The sequence below is a fragment of the Nansenia antarctica genome (assembly GCF_963989245.1).
Source record: "Nansenia antarctica genome assembly, chromosome: 12".
Lineage (NCBI taxonomy): Eukaryota > Metazoa > Chordata > Actinopteri > Argentiniformes > Microstomatidae > Nansenia > Nansenia antarctica.
In genome coordinates this window covers 30,374,362-30,394,510 of record NC_137682.1, presented here as the reverse complement: position 1 = coordinate 30,394,510, position 20,149 = coordinate 30,374,362, and the positions used below count along the sequence as shown (strand labels likewise).

The 20,149-nt window shown below is 47.4% G+C and overlaps 1 protein-coding gene across 5 annotated transcripts in view; it reads left to right on the top strand.

Annotated features, from left to right (window-relative positions):
- Nucleotides 1-12,914: 12,914 nt before the first annotated feature.
- fli1 (Fli-1 proto-oncogene, ETS transcription factor) overlaps nucleotides 12,915-20,149 on the top strand; it is a gene marked incomplete at both ends in the record, with an annotated part of 34,785 nt that continues 27,550 nt past the window's right edge. For 2 of the 5 annotated variants that reach the window (XM_080543721.1, XM_080543720.1), the window contains one exon: nucleotides 12,918-12,962. In XM_080543721.1, coding sequence (XP_080399847.1) covers nucleotides 12,918-12,962 — 45 coding nt within the window. Of the gene's footprint in view, nucleotides 12,990-17,370; nucleotides 17,462-20,149 lie in introns of those variants that run through there. The other 3 variants (XM_080543723.1, XM_080543719.1, XM_080543722.1) reach the window with 3 other exon arrangements.

The window sequence follows — 20,149 nt, the reverse complement described above, 5'->3', positions numbered from 1 at the left end:
CAGACAGACAGGCCTGGGGTAGGACAGACAGACAGGTCTGGGGTAGGAGAGACAGACAGGTCTGGGGTAGGAGAGACAGACAGGCCTGGGGTAGGACAGACAGACAGGGGTAGGAGAGACAGACAGGTCTGGGGTAGGACAGACAGACATGCCTGGGGTAGGAGAGACAGACAGGTCTGGGGTAGGAGAGACAGACAGGCCTGGGGTAGGACAGACAGACAGGTCTGGGGTAGGAGAGACAGACATACTGGGGTAGGAGAGACAGACAGGGGTAGGAGAGACAGACAGGTCTGGGGTAGGACAGACAGACAGGCCTGGGGTAGGAGAGACAGACAGGTCTGGGGTAGGAGAGACAGACATACTGGGGTAGGAGAGACAGACAGGTCTGGGGTAGGAGAGACAGACAGGTCTGGGGTAGGACAGACAGACAGGTCTGGGGTAGGAGAGACAGACAGGGGTAGGAGAGACAGACAGGTCTGGGGTAGGAGAGACAGACAGGTCAGGGGTAGGAGAGACAGACAGGTCTGGGGTAGGAGAGACAGACAGGTCTGGGGTAGGAGAGACAGACAGGTCTGGGGTAGGACAGACAGACAGGCCTGGGGTAGGACAGACAGACAGGCCTGGGGTAGGAGAGACAGACATACTGGGGTAGGAGAGACAGACAGGTCTGGGGTAGGAGAGACAGACAGGCCTGGGGTAGGAGAGACAGACAGGTCTGGGGTAGGAGAGACAGACAGGCCTGGGGTAGGAGAGACAGACAGGTCTGGGGTAGGACAGACAGACAGACTGGGGTAGGACAGACAGACAGGGGTAGGAGAGACAGACAGGGGTAGGAGAGACAGACAGGTCTGGGGTAGGAGAGACAGACAGGCCTGGGGTAGGAGAGACAGACAGGTCTGGGGTAGGACAGACAGACAGACTGGGGTAGGACAGACAGACAGGGGTAGGAGAGACAGACAGGTCTGGGGTAGGAGAGACAGACAGGCCTGGGGTAGGAGAGACAGACAGGTCTGGGGTAGGACAGACAGACAGACTGGGGTAGGACAGACAGACAGGGGTAGGAGAGACAGACAGCTCTGGGGTAGGAGAGACAGACAGGCCTGGGGTAGGAGAGACAGACAGGCCTGGGGTAGGACAGACAGACAGGCCTGGGGTAGGAGAGACAGACAGGTCTGGGGTAGGACAGACAGACAGGTCTGGGGTAGGAGAGACAGACAGGTCTGGGGTAGGACAGACAGACAGGTCTGGGGTAGGACAGACAGACAGGTCTGGGGTAGGAGAGACAGACAGGCCTGGGGTAGGACAGACAGACAGCTCTGGGGTAGGAGAGACAGTCAGGTCTGGGGTAGGAGAGACAGACAGACAGGGGTAGGAGAGACAGACAGGTCTGGGGTAGGAGAGACAGACAGGCCTGGGGTAGGACAGACAGACAGGTCTGGGGTAGGAGAGACAGACAGGTCTGGGGTAGGAGAGACAGACAGGTCTGGGGTAGGACAGACAGACAGGTCTGGGGTAGGAGAGACAGACAGGTCTGGGGTAGGAGAGACAGACAGGTCTGGGGTAGGAGAGACAGACAGGCCTGGGGTAGGAGAGACAGACAGCTCTGGGGTAGGAGAGACAGACAGGGGTAGGAGAGACAGACAGCTCTGGGGTAGGAGAGACAGACAGGCCTGGGGTAGGAGAGACAGACAGGTCTGGGGTAGGACAGACAGACAGGTCTGGGGTAGGAGAGACAGACAGGTCTGGGGTAGGACAGACAGACAGGCCTGGGGTAGGAGAGACAGACAGGCCTGGGGTAGGAGAGACAGACAGGTCTGGGGTAGGACAGACAGACAGGCCTGGGGTAGGAGAGACAGACAGGTCTGGGGTAGGAGAGACAGACAGGTCTGGGGTAGGAGAGACAGACAGGTCTGGGGTAGGAGAGACAGACAGCCCTGGGGTAGGAGAGACAGACAGGCCTGGGGTAGGACAGACAGACAGGTCTGGGGTAGGAGAGACAGACAGGCCTGGGGTAGGAGAGACAGACAGGCCTGGGGTAGGAGAGACAGACAGGTCTGGGGTAGGACAGACAGGTCTGGGGTAGGACAGACAGACAGGTCTGGGGTAGGAGAGACAGACAGGGGTAGGAGAGACAGACAGGCCTGGGGTAGGAGAGACAGACAGGGGTAGGAGAGACAGACAGGTCTGGGGTAGGAGAGACAGACAGGCCTGGGGTAGGAGAGACAGACAGGTCTGGGGTAGGAGAGACAGACAGGTCTGGGGTAGGAGAGACAGACAGGTCTGGGGTAGGAGAGACAGACAGGTCTGGGGTAGGACAGACAGACAGGTCTGGGGTAGGAGAGACAGACAGGTCTGGGGTAGGAGAGACAGACAGGTCTGGGGTAGGACAGACAGACAGGTCTGGGGTAGGAGAGACAGACAGGTCTGGGGTAGGACAGACAGACAGGCCTGGGGTAGGACAGACAGACAGGCCTGGGGTAGGACAGACAGACAGGCCTGGGGTAGGACAGACAGACAGCTCTGGGGTAGGAGAGACAGACAGGGGTAGGAGAGACAGACAGCTCTGGGGTAGGAGAGACAGACAGGGGTAGGAGAGACAGACAGGTCTGGGGTAGGAGAGACAGACAGGTCTGGGGTAGGAGAGACAGACAGGTCTGGGGTAGGAGAGACAGACAGGCCTGGGGTAGGAGAGACAGACAGGTCTGGGGTAGGAGAGACAGACAGGGGTAGGAGAGACAGACAGGTCTGGGGTAGGAGAGACAGACAGGCCTGGGGTAGGAGAGACAGACAGGTCTGGGGTAGGAGAGACAGACAGGTCTGGGGTAGGACAGACAGACAGGTCTGGGGTAGGACAGACAGACAGGTCTGGGGTAGGAGAGACAGACAGGCCTGGGGTAGGAGAGACAGACAGACAGGGGTAGGAGAGACAGACAGGCCTGGGGTAGGAGAGACAGACAGGTCTGGGGTAGGAGAGACAGACAGGTCTGGGGTAGGAGAGACAGACAGGTCTGGGGTAGGAGAGACAGACAGGCCTGGGGTAGGAGAGACAGACAGCTCTGGGGTAGGAGAGACAGACAGGTCTGGGGTAGGAGAGACAGACAGGCCTGGGGTAGGAGAGACAGACAGGTCTGGGGTAGGAGAGACAGACAGGTCTGGGGTAGGAGAGACAGACAGGTCTGGGGTAGGAGAGACAGACAGGGGTAGGAGAGACAGACAGGTCTGGGGTAGGAGAGACAGACAGGCCTGGGGTAGGAGAGACAGACAGGTCTGGGGTAGGAGAGACAGACAGGCCTGGGGTAGGAGAGACAGACAGGTCTGGGGTAGGAGAGACAGACAGGTCTGGGGTAGGACAGACAGACAGGTCTGGGGTAGGAGAGACAGACAGGCCTGGGGTAGGAGAGACAGACAGGTCTGGGGTAGGAGAGACAGACAGGTCTGGGGTAGGAGAGACAGACAGGTCTGGGGTAGGACAGACAGACAGGGGTAGGAGAGACAGACAGGTCTGGGGTAGGAGAGACAGACAGGCCTGGGGTAGGAGAGACAGACAGGTCTGGGGTAGGAGAGACAGACAGGTCTGGGGTAGGAGAGACAGACAGGCCTGGGGTAGGAGAGACAGACAGGCCTGGGGTAGGAGAGACAGACAGGTCTGGGGTAGGAGAGACAGACAGGTCTGGGGTAGGAGAGACAGACAGGCCTGGGGTAGGAGAGACAGACAGGTCTGGGGTAGGAGAGACAGACAGGTCTGGGGTAGGACAGACAGACAGGTCTGGGGTAGGAGAGACAGACAGGTCTGGGGTAGGACAGACAGACAGGTCTGGGGTAGGAGAGACAGACAGGTCTGGGGTAGGACAGACAGACAGGCCTGGGGTAGGAGAGACAGACAGGTCTGGGGTAGGAGAGACAGACAGGTCTGGGGTAGGAGAGACAGACAGGCCTGGGGTAGGAGAGACAGACAGGTCTGGGGTAGGAGAGACAGACAGGTCTGGGGTAGGAGAGACAGACAGGCCTGGGGTAGGAGAGACAGACAGGTCTGGGGTAGGAGAGACAGACAGGTCTGGGGTAGGACAGACAGACAGGTCTGGGGTAGGAGAGACAGACAGGTCTGGGGTAGGAGAGACAGACAGGTCTGGGGTAGGAGAGACAGACAGGCCTGGGGTAGGAGAGACAGACAGGCCTGGGGTAGGAGAGACAGACAGGTCTGGGGTAGGAGAGACAGACAGGTCTGGGGTAGGAGAGACAGACAGGTCTGGGGTAGGAGAGACAGACAGGCCTGGGGTAGGAGAGACAGACAGGTCTGGGGTAGGAGAGACAGACAGGTCTGGGGTAGGACAGACAGACAGGTCTGGGGTAGGAGAGACAGACAGGTCTGGGGTAGGAGAGACAGACAGGTCTGGGGTAGGAGAGACAGACAGGTCTGGGGTAGGAGAGACAGACAGGTCTGGGGTAGGAGAGACAGACAGGCCTGGGGTAGGAGAGACAGACAGGCCTGGGGTAGGAGAGACAGACAGGTCTGGGGTAGGAGAGACAGACAGGTCTGGGGTAGGAGAGACAGACAGGCCTGGGGTAGGAGAGACAGACAGGTCTGGGGTAGGAGAGACAGACAGGTCTGGGGTAGGACAGACAGACAGGTCTGGGGTAGGAGAGACAGACAGGTCTGGGGTAGGACAGACAGACAGGTCTGGGGTAGGAGAGACAGACAGGTCTGGGGTAGGACAGACAGACAGACTGGGGTAGGACAGACAGACAGGTCTGGGGTAGGACAGACAGACAGGTCTGGGGTAGGAGAGACAGACAGGTCTGGGGTAGGAGAGACAGACAGGTCTGGGGTAGGAGAGACAGACAGGTCTGGGGTAGGAGAGACAGACAGGGGTAGGAGAGACAGACAGGCCTGGGGTAGGAGAGACAGACAGGTCTGGGGTAGGAGAGACAGACAGGCCTGGGGTAGGAGAGACAGACAGGTCTGGGGTAGGACAGACAGACAGGCCTGGGGTAGGACAGACAGACAGGCCTGGGGTAGGAGAGACAGACATACTGGGGTAGGAGAGACAGACAGGTCTGGGGTAGGAGAGACAGACAGGCCTGGGGTAGGAGAGACAGACAGGGGTAGGAGAGACAGACATGCCTGGGGTAGGAGAGACAGACAGGCCTGGGGTAGGAGAGACAGACAGGCCTGGGGTAGGACAGACAGACAGGTCTGGGGTAGGACAGACAGACAGGTCTGGGGTAGGAGAGACAGACAGGTCTGGGGTAGGAGAGACAGACAGGTCTGGGGTAGGAGAGACAGACAGGTCTGGGGTAGGAGAGACAGACAGGGGTAGGAGAGACAGACAGGCCTGGGGTAGGACAGACAGACAGGTCTGGGGTAGGACAGACAGACAGGTCTGGGGTAGGAGAGACAGACAGGTCTGGGGTAGGACAGACAGACAGGTCTGGGGTAGGAGAGACAGACAGGTCTGGGGTAGGACAGACAGACAGGCCTGGGGTAGGAGAGACAGACAGGCCTGGGGTAGGAGAGACAGACAGGTCTGGGGTAGTACAGACAGACAGGCCTGGGGTAGGAGAGACAGACAGGTCTGGGGTAGGACAGACAGACAGGCCTGGGGTAGGAGAGACAGACATACTGGGGTAGGAGAGACAGACAGGTCTGGGGTAGGAGAGACAGACAGGCCTGGGGTAGGAGAGACAGACAGGCCTGGGGTAGGACAGACAGACAGGCCTGGGGTAGGACAGACATACTGGGGTAGGAGAGACAGACAGGTCTGGGGTAGGAGAGACAGACATGCCTGGGGTAGGAGAGACAGACAGGCCTGGGGTAGGAGAGACAGACAGGTCTGGGGTAGGAGAGACAGACAGGTCTGGGGTAGGAGAGACAGACAGGTCTGGGGTAGGAGAGACAGACAGGCCTGGGGTAGGAGAGACAGACAGCTCTGGGGTAGGAGAGACAGACAGCTCTGGGGTAGGAGAGACAGACAGGCCTGGGGTAGGAGAGACAGACAGGTCTGGGGTAGGACAGACAGACAGGTCTGGGGTAGGAGAGACAGACAGGTCTGGGGTAGGAGAGACAGACAGGTCTGGGGTAGGAGAGACAGACAGGTCTGGGGTAGGACAGACAGACAGGCCTGGGGTAGGAGAGACAGACAGGCCTGGGGTAGGAGAGACAGACAGGTCTGGGGTAGGACAGACAGACAGGCCTGGGGTAGGAGAGACAGACAGGTCTGGGGTAGGAGAGACAGACAGGTCTGGGGTAGGAGAGACAGACAGGTCTGGGGTAGGAGAGACAGACAGCCCTGGGGTAGGAGAGACAGACAGGCCCCTGGGGTAGGACAGACAGGTCTGGGGTAGGAGAGACAGACAGGCCTGGGGTAGGAGAGACAGACAGGTCTGGGGTAGGAGAGACAGACAGGTCTGGGGTAGGAGAGACAGACAGCCCTGGGGTAGGAGAGACAGACAGGCCCCTGGGGTAGGACAGACAGACAGGTCTGGGGTAGGAGAGACAGACAGGCCTGGGGTAGGAGAGACAGACAGGTCTGGGGTAGGAGAGACAGACAGGTCTGGGGTAGGAGAGACAGACAGGCCTGGGGTAGGAGAGACAGACAGGTCTGGGGTAGGACAGACAGACAGGTCTGGGGTAGGACAGACAGACAGGTCTGGGGTAGGAGAGACAGACAGGGGTAGGAGAGACAGACAGGCCTGGGGTAGGAGAGACAGACAGGGGTAGGAGAGACAGACAGGTCTGGGGTAGGAGAGACAGACAGGTCTGGGGTAGGAGAGACAGACAGGTCTGGGGTAGGAGAGACAGACAGGCCTGGGGTAGGACAGACAGACAGGCCTGGGGTAGGACAGACAGACAGGTCTGGGGTAGGACAGACAGACAGGCCTGGGGTAGGAGAGACAGACAGCTCTGGGGTAGGAGAGACAGACAGGTCTGGGGTAGGAGAGACAGACAGACAGGGGTAGGAGAGACAGACAGGTCTGGGGTAGGAGAGACAGACAGGCCTGGGGTAGGAGAGACAGACAGGTCTGGGGTAGGAGAGACAGACAGGCCTGGGGTAGGAGAGACAGACAGGTCTGGGGTAGGAGAGACAGACAGGTCTGGGGTAGGACAGACAGACAGGTCTGGGGTAGGAGAGACAGACAGGCCTGGGGTAGGAGAGACAGACAGGTCTGGGGTAGGAGAGACAGACAGGTCTGGGGTAGGAGAGACAGACAGGTCTGGGGTAGGAGAGACAGACAGGTCTGGGGTAGGACAGACAGACAGGGGTAGGAGAGACAGACAGGTCATGGGGTAGGAGAGACAGACAGGCCTTGTGTAGGAGAGACAGACAGGCCTGGGGTAGGAGAGACAGACAGGTCTGGGGTAGGAGAGACAGACAGGTCTGGGGTAGGAGAGACAGACAGGCCTGGGGTAGGAGAGACAGACAGGTCTGGGGTAGGAGAGACAGACAGGTCTGGGGTAGGAGAGACAGACAGGTCTGGGGTAGGACAGACAGACAGGCCTGGGGTAGGAGAGACAGACAGCCCTGGGGTAGGAGAGACAGACAGGTCTGGGGTAGGAGAGACAGACAGGTCTGGGGTAGGAGAGACAGACAGACTGGGGTAGGAGAGACAGACAGACTGGGGTAGGACAGACAGACAGGTCTGGGGTAGGACAGACAGACAGGTCTGGGGTAGGAGAGACAGACAGGTCTGGGGTAGGACAGACAGACAGGTCTGGGGTAGGTGAGACATACTGGGGTAGGAGAAATCCTAAGGAACAGCATAAGACTGTATGAGGTCGGGTCATATAGAGGGTGTCGGCCTATTCGTGTTATTTTCTGAACTTGATGAGTGGCAAACGCCCACCTCCTGTTAATTTATAGGAATGCCATTACCTTCATAAATGGTTGCCTCATAAAATGGCTGCAGCTTTTTAATTTAATACTTCCCCTTTGCAAATGATTACGACACACATGAGCATGGTATTTGCTATTTGTGAGCTAAGGGCCATTTTGAATTGTGGGCCAGTCTGTGAATGTATAATACATATCAATCTCGAGAATTTGTGTTCCTACTCTTCTATAAAAGTGGGAATGATGACCTTTGCCCCTGTTAAGCCCATCAGGTCTTGCGTTGAGAACTCAGTACCAAATGAAATTACAGCTTTTAAATTTGGGTTTTTGAGTTTATGGTGCTGCATCTGGGCTTGATGATGGGTTAGTGTGAAAAGAATTCATATTCCGCCCTGCCTTCCCATCTTCTCTCCCCCTGAGGAGTAGAAAAAGGTTGGAATGGAGCTCCATCTCCATCTCCTGACCATCTCTCCGGGTTGCTCCTTCAACTAAACAAATAACAAATTACAGTTCTAAGTAAGGGCTTCATTTAGTCCGATTGATGCAATCAGAAATGTCTCTACTTTACCACACAGTCCTAAATACAGACGTTTTTGTGGAATCCCAGGAGAGGGTGTGGAACTCTGAAACAACCCCTAATCGTAATACCAGTGAGACTGGAGATGTGCCACTACCATACTGATGTGCCACTACCATACTGATTGCAGACCTGCAGAACAGAGCGAGAACTGTAAAGTAGAAGAGAAGTGAGCCTTTAAAACTAACAGTTCAAACATGGCATGTATGTTACACTAGCATCTTCAGTTCCAGGTCATTCCAAGTTCATCAAAATGTAATCAAAACAGGTTCACATTTGTTTGTCTTATAGACATTGAATTGCAAGAAGGTTAAATGCAGTCGCACCACCTTTCGGTTCTTCCTAACCCATGTCAAAAGACATACTAATGTTTTATCGTAGGCACAATTTAGTCTAACATCTGACAGAGGCAATTAACATAATGACATTGAGATTTTGAAGTTCTTGACCGTTTACCTAGGTACCTGGAGGCACCCTAATGTGTTCTTATAGAGGCACTAGGATGTCTTATAGAGGCACTAGGATGTCTTATAGAGGCACTAGGATGTCCTGCGTGATCGAGTTTGGAATGTTGTGAGTTTTGTTTGCTTTGTTTTTTCATTGATCCCACACCTATAGGCTAGCCTACAAGAGTAGTCAACCAGTCAACGTCAATGAATAGATCAACTGAGTAGGCCTATGGCCATTCCACATGAGACTTGACAATTGGTTGAATTATATTGCGGCTGATTATAAGGCGTAACATTTAGTCAACCACTATATTGGTTAAACCAAGGGTGTAAATACCTGATATTAAGAGTTATTGAACGCCTCTTAATTCGCTTTGGTTATTCTTCTGCTTGATGTGAAAACCTTGAAGAGGCTATAAAATCCTATGCTTGGGCAACTTTTCTTACCGTGAATTGCCTGAAATCCTTTGAGGGACTCTTGGGTGGAGGATAAGGGCCCTCTGTAGGAAATGAAGTTAGTGAACTGAGTGGGGTCAACTGAACAGGAAAGACAAACTCACTGGAGACGCGTGTCTCTGTCTACGAAGTTATTCATGCGGTTATTAGGTGGCGATGGAATACGCCTATAACTGTGTAATATATATATATATGCAATATGTGTGTTTTTGAGGTAGATTCCGAGGTAGAATCGAATAAATGCGAATGTTGTTTTATTATTAATTTGTTTGCCAAAGGGGACTGATGGTTGAATTGAAAGCAAGTTTTGACATCGCTGTATTGTGTAGCCTTACAATATCACATCTTTATAAGTTCGTGACTAGCATTATCCATAATCGATTATTTGCAAGACAATCGTCCAAAGATATTGGTAACCTAATGAACCAGAAACAACACTGTATATGATGACGATTTTAAAGCAATGTGTGGGGTAATATGGATAGGCCTTATAGACTTCGATTGATCAAGTGTTAATATTCTAAGATATTATGTTTTGATTCTATTGTTTTGTTTCCTTATAGGCTACTACTGAGCAGGTGTTTTTCAAGTGCGCAACCTATTTCCTTTATTCTCAAAACACGCCAATTTGAGTTTGTTAGGAAAGCCTGTCGAGTGAGATCAGTTTGAAATGGGACCTCGCCGTTTTTTTACTGTTTATGGTGCAGTTCCTATGTCTTCTATCCCCCTGGTTATGTCCTGGTCCAGTGGTTCAGTGGCCGGGCAGCCCGGGACCCTCGGACATTAAACGCAGAGGAGGTTGTTCTCTCGCTGCTCATTGGCTGCCGGCGGGTGGCTCTCTCTCTCATCCCACTAACTAACGGTTCATTCATACAGCCATGCTCTCCGTTCGCCTTTTCAAAATAACTTAGCTGTCATCCATGGTAACGACTTTTTGTAGAAGGACTAATTATTTAAATTGGGGAATAATTACACCAAAAGAATAAACGACTGACAAAATAACAACAGGTGAGTGAGGAAAATTGCATTGCGATTGTGTTTTGTATTCTGCCTATCCACAGTACATATACATATACTCACGACTGTGTTTGAGACAATACATCAACTCCACTGTTTTGTTATTAATCGTAGATATGCGGGTTAACAGAGTTTGTCATGGTTCCATGCCATCAATCCGACCTGATCATATAGAAAACGCATGCTATCGTCTGATTAAATAACATGAGTTTATCTTGACCTATTCCGTCTACAACAGACATGTCGCTTTCGAATTGTGTTTTTTGTCTTGCCCTCAATAAAACTCACTTTCATGCCTTTCATAAATGATGGTAAATCAGTTCGTTCGCATGTATGATGTATGACAGTACGCTCTCGTACAAGGTAAGTGGAACACTAGAGTCTTCCAGCCTTAACATGGAACACTAAGGCTTCTCTAAGGGCTGTCGCGGAGGAAAGTCCATGCACTTATTCAACAGTCCTCCTGAGCAGCCTAATTGGGCCCAGATGCGGAGTTCTATGCTCTTTATGCTCTTTTACCATGTAGAAATTGGATGCATTTGGGAAACTTTATGAGGCGAGCCCAACATTTGCCTGCAGGAGCTGAAAAACGAAAACAAACGTCCCCTACATTTGCGCCTGCAGGTTCATCAGCCCGGTGGATCATGTAGGCTGCCATGTTAAATTATTTAGTCTAAGCGAGGTTGTGAGAATTAAGCAAGGCACCTCACCGAAACGTGAATTTGTACAATAAAACATGGATGTGGTTATTACATTTCTGATCTTAGGCTTAAGTCGTCTCGTGAGCTTTTAGGCATATTGTGTTTCTGTGAATAATGCTATTCAGAATGTGTTGCTGTAGAATGTGTTATATTAGTGGACTGTGGGAAGTGGGCATTTACATTTCGAACGGTGGAGTCGAATAAGGCATAAGACAACAATGTTTTAATCCAACTGTGCATTTTTATATTTTAAACGTTAAGCCTAACAGATGGCTGATCACCACGACGTATACCTCAATGATAAGGATTGTAATAATCTGGCCTGAACGAAAGGAACAGTGAGATTGCCCTGGGTGGAGATGCCTGAACGAAAGGAACAGTGAGATTGCCCTGGGTGTCGATGCACTGACAATACAATACTCTTTGTAATACACATACATTCATTCTGTATTCATTGTGATTTGTGAAAACGTTGTGTGTCAATTAATTTAGTTTGATTTAAAGAATGCTAAATGATGCTAGTGCCAGCCTTCTTTATAATTGCACACTGAAGGAACTGGTAAAGACACCGTCCTCGAGGTGCCCTTTCACCCTAGACTTTGTAAGCTGCGCTTATTAAAGAGAAAAGTGCTTCAATATGTGGTGAGCTTCAGGGGATAACGGGATGGGGGTTGGGACTGGCTCTGCTGTCCTTCTCCACATGGATTGTCTTTGGAGTTAAATGAATTGAACCTTGACAGTGGTAGTTTGGCGGTATTTAGAACATATCATTAATATATATTAGCATATTTACCTATGGCCTTTATAAAGCAAACCCAGGTCATATTAATTGTGCGTGTGCGTGTGTGTGGGGGGGGGGGGGGAGGGGGATTCACCTGAATGAATTGAATGAATGGATGAATGAGTGAATGAATCAAGCCAATGTGTCCACATGCGCCCCTGAACCTAAGCTGACCTCTCTATACTTATTTTGATGGAAGTGGCGCGGAATAAAAAGTGATTCACAAAACCACAAGGCGTTTATGGCGCGCTCTAAAGATGACTTTAATAGTGGTAGTTATTGATATTTTGTCAATAAGTTAAAACTGCAGTAAACCTGATACCAGCAGTAGCAAAAATAAACGTGTTTCAATGTTTAACATGAGGCACCGAGAGTAAATTAAAAACAATGGCTTTGACAATGATTTTTAAAAAATAATTCAGAACAAAACTAAGTTGATAACGATCCAAATACCAAGAGACGGCAAACTAGGAATGTGTTCACAGCAGAATGAAATAGCAAATGCATTGGTGCACAATGCATTGTTCCCTGTATTGGAATAATTGAGACATCAAATCATTAAACGAACGAATAGGCCTAAACGAATTTAATTACTAATAAGTAAATGTATGAACTAGCTTTAATGGTGAATAGTAGCCAGCCGCCAGCTTGTTGAAGTGGAATATGAGGAGGTTTTAGTGGGAGAATCTGTGTTCACGAGTACCTTTTTACGAACAGCAAGCGAGTCATTCTCATATGTGCAAATTAATTGGTTAATTGATTCTTCCTCACACTTTTGTTGCTGGATTTGTTACTGACGTGCTATTACATTACTTGTGTTATTCTATTACATTACTTATGTTGTTTTATTACATTACTTATGTTGTTTTATTACATTACTTATGTATTTGTTTGTTTTAACACACCCAAGTTGTTATTATTATTATTAGTAGTAGTATTACTAACTTGTTATTGTTGTTGTTGTTTTATCATTATTATTACGCAACTATCTTCATCATTATGATTTGACGCTTATACGTTTGGTTTGACCCTTTTGCTAACAGGCTACTTCTCATTCTAACAGGGTCCATCCGTGGAACGCTATTACTCTTCGGGCCTCTCTGTCCTATGAACATGTTTCAGACCGTCCCGGACACCTCGTCTTACGTCAAGGTAAGACAACGTCGGCTCTTCCATCAGGTCATGTTGGGGGATGGTGGTCTGGGGCCTCCCTTCATTGTTTAGATCAAATCTGCTTCAATTAACCAGATGTGGTTTTACATGATGCCACCATTCTGTTGGTTATAGCCCGAGCATATCAGGCGTGCAAGCCTGCTAGAGAACTAGGCCTAAACACGAGTATCGATATTAATCTTTTCATTTGCTATCTCTCTATTCCTTTGCAAATACATGTTACTAACCCCAACGCTAATACGCTGTGTTTTGAAACACCTTATGTTCAAACTGGATCGTTTTCATCTGTCTAGATGTCAGGATGAATGAAACGTGTCTGCGGGACCGTTACAGCAGATTATCATATTTCACATCACGCAGTTATTTTGTTCTCTTCGCCACAGTCTGAAAGAATGTAAATAAAGCACATATATACATATATACATATATATATATATATATATATATATATACCCGACATCTGCTTTCCACATTTAAAACTGTGCATCAGATCACATGGTGGCTATATCCTGGAATTCCTCCTGCCGGCCAGTTTATTCTCCTTGCTTCGACGGTTTTCTAAAAAGGAAATGGACCATTTTGACAATGGGAGAATACAATTTTCACTGCAGAATTGTCCCGCTGGCTGCTAAAGAACATTTATTGGTTGTAAACCCACTATATATTTGCTCAAATATAAGTAGTAATATTAAGCGGGAGAGTTGTGTGAAAGCCAGCTCACTGTTGCCGAAATGAGTCGAGTATTAGTGGAAGACCAGTTGCACAGGCCTGCATAGACTATGAACATCCACTATTGTGCTCAGTCAAGCCATTCCTGATATCTTAAATCAACATATTTTCCTAGAGCGACTTGTTATGTTATGGAGACTTATTTCCCTTTGCATAAGGGGTCTTTTCATGCAGTCATAAGTTTGTGATTCTTTGGAGAAAGACTAGAGTTTCAATGGCCATTTGTCTGAGTTCTATGAACAATTCCTGATTTGTTTTGGGTGGCTTTAACAGCAAGGAATATTTGAAGGGAAAATATGTTTTTATTCCCCCTAAATAATATTAAAAGTAAATAATCTGAAAACAAAACTTCTAGAAATGTAAGCAATTATATATTAGGCTAATAGATGCATCTTTTAGATTCCGTTATTTGTTTAAAATTATTTATATGAAACTCAATATGTTATAATAATGTTATGCCTTCTGTGCCAACAATGGATGGACATCAAGTAATGGAAAAATGATGCTACACTTTCCAAACAGAGTATAGATGGCAGTTACCCATATAGGTGATTGCAAGACTCTTCAGTGAAAGTGGCAAATGTAAAACAACAACAGTTGTCAGATAACTACAGCACAGTATAGGCCTATCGACTGCAATCATTTACATCTATAGGCCTAGTGGCTAAATGGGCCTACCCACTGGAATTATTTTGCATTTGTGGCAAAATATTGGTCAGAATCAGAACCAGGCACGCCTCAAGACACATTTTAAAGAAATATGCTGCTCCATTCAAGCAAATCTACGGTCTAGCAATGGTTTTGTTTGGTTAAGGCCAGGCGAGACTCGAGCTCTCCAATAAAAATAAATCTCAAATTAATTATGGCCTCAAGCAGGGGGCCAGACAGTTCGGTCTTGTATGCTGCAGTCTCCATTTTTTGCCCTCAGTATTTTTTTACTTCAGCTTTCTTTTTGCCCGAGAAAGGGAAGGGGCTTACCAGAACCCTCTAGTCTAATGAACAATCTTAGATGACTGATCCATATCGGGGCTGTGTCGTGGTTAGAATAATATGCCCCAAAACAATTGTCCCAAAGTGAATTCATAGCCCTAGACTGAACATGGCTGGGCATTGGTAAATTAAATCACAATCACACAACAATCCACAACCTTTTGTAATTCCATTTCATTATAATGAAAGTGTAATATGCTCATAAATAGAAATAGGCCTTATTATAGTATTTTGCCTTATTTGTATAGCCTAATAATAACTGCATAGGCCTATTGATCATCATCATCATCATCATCATCATCATCATATCATTGTCAGCAGCAGTACTTGTAGATAATAGCTCTTGTGTGTGTTGTGTGTGTAGCTGTTGTGTAGGAAAAGAAAGCAAGAATATTGCACTTTCCCAAAGTGCAGTATTCTATGTTCATGATGAGCAAGGGCAACCATTTAAAACTTTTTTTTTCTAAACTAAACCGTTACCTTACTTCTTGCCTTTTCCAACAAAATGAGCTACTGGCTTCCAACAATTCGTGGTAGGAAGAAATGTCTGGCTGTGAAGTCCCAACACCAAGCCAGATGTTCTGTGGTTCACTGTATAAACCAACTTGCATCTGTTTATTGGCCATCGGAAATGTTTGTACCACTGTATTCATTATGACCTGTCATGGTCATGGTCCCTTGGTCTTAACCTGTGTTCTCTCAATAGAAGGCATGAATAATTTGATTAATACTATAAACATCTTCAGTGAATTAGTAAGTTTCCTTGGCTGTGGCCAATGGTCAACCAATTGTGGTAGCTCATGTTTTTGGTTACATTGGCCTACCACAAGCAGCCTAATGTTGTTTGCCGCAAATGTCACAGCACAGATAACACAAATAGCACAGGTTATGCTATGTGTTTGACTCGCTATTGGCATTTGAACTATAACATACAGCATGAAATAACCCCTCCACCCCCCACCCCTCCATCCCCCACCCCCACCACATTGTTCCTCTGTCCTGTTGCTTTTCTGAATAGGGAAAAGCTTGGAGCTTTTCAATGGGTATTTTTTGCGTTTGCTCGTTTTGGAGGTTGTATAAGTTGTTATACTACCAAATGTTCTATTTCTCCCCAAAATGAGTGAACAAACGCTTTTACATTGTATTAAGTAACAACATGAAAAACAAAACATTGAATAAGGAAAAGGTAACCACCACTAAATAGTTAAACAAGGTGTCTCCCTTAATTACACTGGGCTGAACTGGCCTCGGGCAGGCGAAGCCTTGACCCTTAGCAGGACCCTTAGCAGGCTCCAGATGTGCTGGTCTCAGGGGGGCCTCTCCACCAACAGACCCCCAAGTCAAGAGCAGACAGGCCTGTCAGTCGCTGGGGCACACAGACTCTGTTGGGCCACTATGTGGCCGCACCCACAGGGCAGGACCCTATTGGTCAGGTCACGTTCAGAGTTGGCTCCATGCATGTCTAGCATCTGCACTGACATTGTGCTTGAATTGATGAGGGCAATTTTGGGAAAGAAAAAATATACAGGGTGGGGACTCGAGACTTTAGTTCTTCAGGCCCTAAATAAGAAACAGCCAGATCTACTGCACCACTGAGGCTGTAGAGTAATATCATAATATTATAATATTAATATAAATAATAATCATCATCATAATAATAATAATAATAATAATAATAATACAAATCATCATCATCAGCATCATCGTAATAGTCATCATAATAATCATAATCATAGTAATAACCATAATATAAATAGGTTCGAGCTTAATATCGAACCATAAGCCTGTGACAATGTAATAACATTGTAATAGGATAGGCTATTGTACCTGGAACATAATTCACAATTAGCATATAGGCTACTACATGAATGAAACTCATGTTATGAAACTCTAAAGGAGATAGACAATCCATCATCAGACCCAAAACATCATGCTTGGAGTTTATTATTAATGATGTTTCAGGAAAACTTCACAGAGGCTTGGAAAGCAATAACGAAGACTCGATTGCAACAACCCTTACCACAGGTAGTTCGAGTTTGTATTTCTTTCTGTATGATTTACAGCTCTTTCATCAGCATTTTGGAGGAAAACATCTGTCTACTTGAAAGTGAAACCCTTGTATCTCCATCTCTTACTGAAAAAGTCTATACGATTATTAAAATGAGTTGTTTTAAAGTTACAGCACAATAGACAATGGCCAGATTGTAGGCTATTTTAGTCGTATATCGATAACATATTATGGAATCACATAACTGATAATAATGATCAAAACGTGTGCATCTTGTGTGTGCATCAAATACATTGCATTGTCTGTTGAACCTTCTTCTTATAACTGTATTTGTTATAATAATATATTAATAGCAGTAGCCTATTAAAACCCATTCACCAACTTCTGTGATGTTTTTAGAGATACAAAAAGGCTGTCCATAAGCCTGGTAAACTCTGTCAAATGTCATATTTCCGAGTAAAGAATGAACAGTGGCGCGAACACTGGATAGTTTCCCCGTCTTATCTCTTTGGGACAGTAAGTCTCAGACTGCTCTCTGGGGCTGTGATGAAGGCAGGGCTTCAGTGACACACAAGCTGCCTTCTCCAAAGCGGTGACTTCACTTCCCACATTTAGTGGAAAAAAACCATCCGGTTAACGGTCTCATTCTCTCTGCGACATATCGGCGGCTGGGATGGATTCAGGAGCGGGTCATGTTTGGAATATTGTTGGGGTCCGCTGAACATTGCGCAAAATGGACGGAACTATTAAGGTAAGGGTGGAGGACGGGGTGTAGAGTTAGGGAGAGCTGACTTTGGCCATGGATAGATATGTCTGTGTCTGTGTCTGTGTCTGTGTCTGTGTCTGTGTCTGTGTCTGTGTCTGTGTCTGTGTCTGTGTCTGTGAGCAGTGGGCTACAATGCAGCAATGAGCGGCTTTTTCTTTGGCTCCGAAAGCGGTAACCATTTCCTTCTCTTCTCCTCGTCTTCCCGAAGTTTCATTTTCCTTTCCAGAGAAACTATGAAACTATGAAACTATGAAACTATGAAACTATGGCGAATGTCAAAAAGCAGCTGGTTGGACCCAGAACGTTTAGACTAGATATGATCCATAACGGTACGAGCGCACGTCTGGAATTAAACACAGTGGTTTAATAATAATATCATATATATATATATATATACTATATACTATACGAGTTTATATGTTGTATAATATTGTATAAATAGTCCTATTTATATACGAAAATGGAAGACAATTCTATGAATCCAGACCCTTGTGAAGGATGAGCAATTAGATGATAGGATGTGGGTGGGTGTGTAAAGTAGCTATGGGTCTGACACAGGGGTGTCCTCTCCTCTGTCATGGCTCAGATTAACGGTCATGAGGATGTTAGTTCGGAACACAAGTGGGCTACAGCATGTGTGTATAATACCTGATCCATACAGTCATTGGTTATACATGGAGTGCTATATTGATCAACGCGCTCTATAGGTTAGTCAAGCGGGGTCGAACTCATTTCGAAATCTCAGGATTAGATTCAGTCAGGAATGTGAAAACTGCTGTCGCTTTTCCTAATCAACATTCATCACATCTCAGTCGTAAGCCTATAGTGGAGAACTATTTAATCATGGAATAAAGATCCCGCATGCTAACCTTGGATTCAGACCTATGAAGAGCTCAGCGTCACTTGGCTCCTGGATGGACATTCCAGATGTTTGATATACAGATGTTTGATATACAGATGTTTGATGACCAGTTGCCCTCATTTCACATAGCGATATTTAGCATATTTGAGGAGACATTGTCTATGCTCGTGTCGGCCTATTACTATTTCTAACAAAACACCATTGTTTCTTATGGATAGTTGTTGCTGTTTAATATAATTCAAGCCCTCTTTGAATGTTGAAAGAAGTGATGTTGTTATGTTACAGTGGCGAATCGTTTTGGAAACGAGTAAACGTTGACTGTCACTGCACGGACATGTTTTTACATTAAATCCTCCTCATCTCAATCGAATGTTAAATGTGTATTTAGTCTCCTAACAATAATGATATACTTCATAACAATGATGACAATGACGACATCATTCATAATTCGTACTATTCAACAGCTTTAGATATTTCTGTAGGCTATATATATTTAACTGACTGATAACTGTTACTCATCAAACAAACGGGGCTTATCGACCCATGAGAGTTTCCTGTTCTACACAATCTGCTTTCCTGACAGGTTTCCTTTTCCTCCACAAACTAAAGACGCGAATGCCCCTGAAGGCCTGAATGGCAACGTGAATGCCCCTGAAGGCCTGAATGGCAACGTGAATGCCCCTGAAGGCCTGAATGGCAACGAGACGGGTGTCTGGACGTCCACGCGGGGGGTCTGGATGGTCACAAGTCGCGTCATGACGCATGTGTAGACTTTTGGACACACATAAGCAAGGTGTCCCTGGCAGCACGTGTCACATGACTCAGAGAAGGGCTCAGGCAGATCTGGTTATTGAATCAATGATGTTGAGGATTGTGATGGTGATGAAGATGTTAAATGTGGTAGTGATGATGATGATGATGATGATGATGATGATGATGATGATGAGGAGGAGGATGTTGTGGGGTGATGGTGTTGGTGACTGATTAATGAAGACTGTTGTTATTATAATGTAATTACACCATCAGTATTGATGCAAATCATTTGCAGGGAGTGCATTTAAACCTTCTTTAATAATGTCCTCTTTGACAGGTTCATCGCACATCGCGATAAGTTCAATGTTCTGAGAGAGCTAACAGAGTAACTATAGCAATTGCATAGAGGAGGACACTTTGGTACACAATGTTCAGGGAAAGGGAATTGAGATGAATATCACTGTCACACCCTTACTAATGGTGTGTTCTACACTGATACTGGGGAAGAAAACATAACAAATTGACCCACTTTGTTTGTGCATGCACTCTCCTATTTACATTTTTTTGGTATTGTTGATAGGCATATGCCACTTGCCAATCATGAATAACATGGGAAAGACTGATGTCACTCTAACGTGCAACAGCCATAATAGCAGGGCGGCCCTTATCAGGCCACCTTGAGACATTCCCTTACTGCTCTACACTTCTCATCCACGCACTAGCTGGTGTGTGGACCACTCTGATAGTATAGAGCACTAGCTGGTGTGTGGACCACTCTGATAGTATAGAGCCACCAATGTCCACGCCATGGCGGTCTGACTGATGAAATCACTGACACGTCTGTCCAATTCAGAGTGCGTAATCAGATATTGTCTCAGTAACATCCAGTCCTCCAAAATGTCCTTTGGCTATCAAATACAGACAAGGTAGAGAGGCAAAAGGTATGTTGATGTAACATTACCGTACTTGGCTGAAATGTGAGTGTATGGGTGTTCTCCTGATTAGCGTTGATGATGAAAATCACTAACTGAGATAAGATTTCTCAGGAAATAAGTATG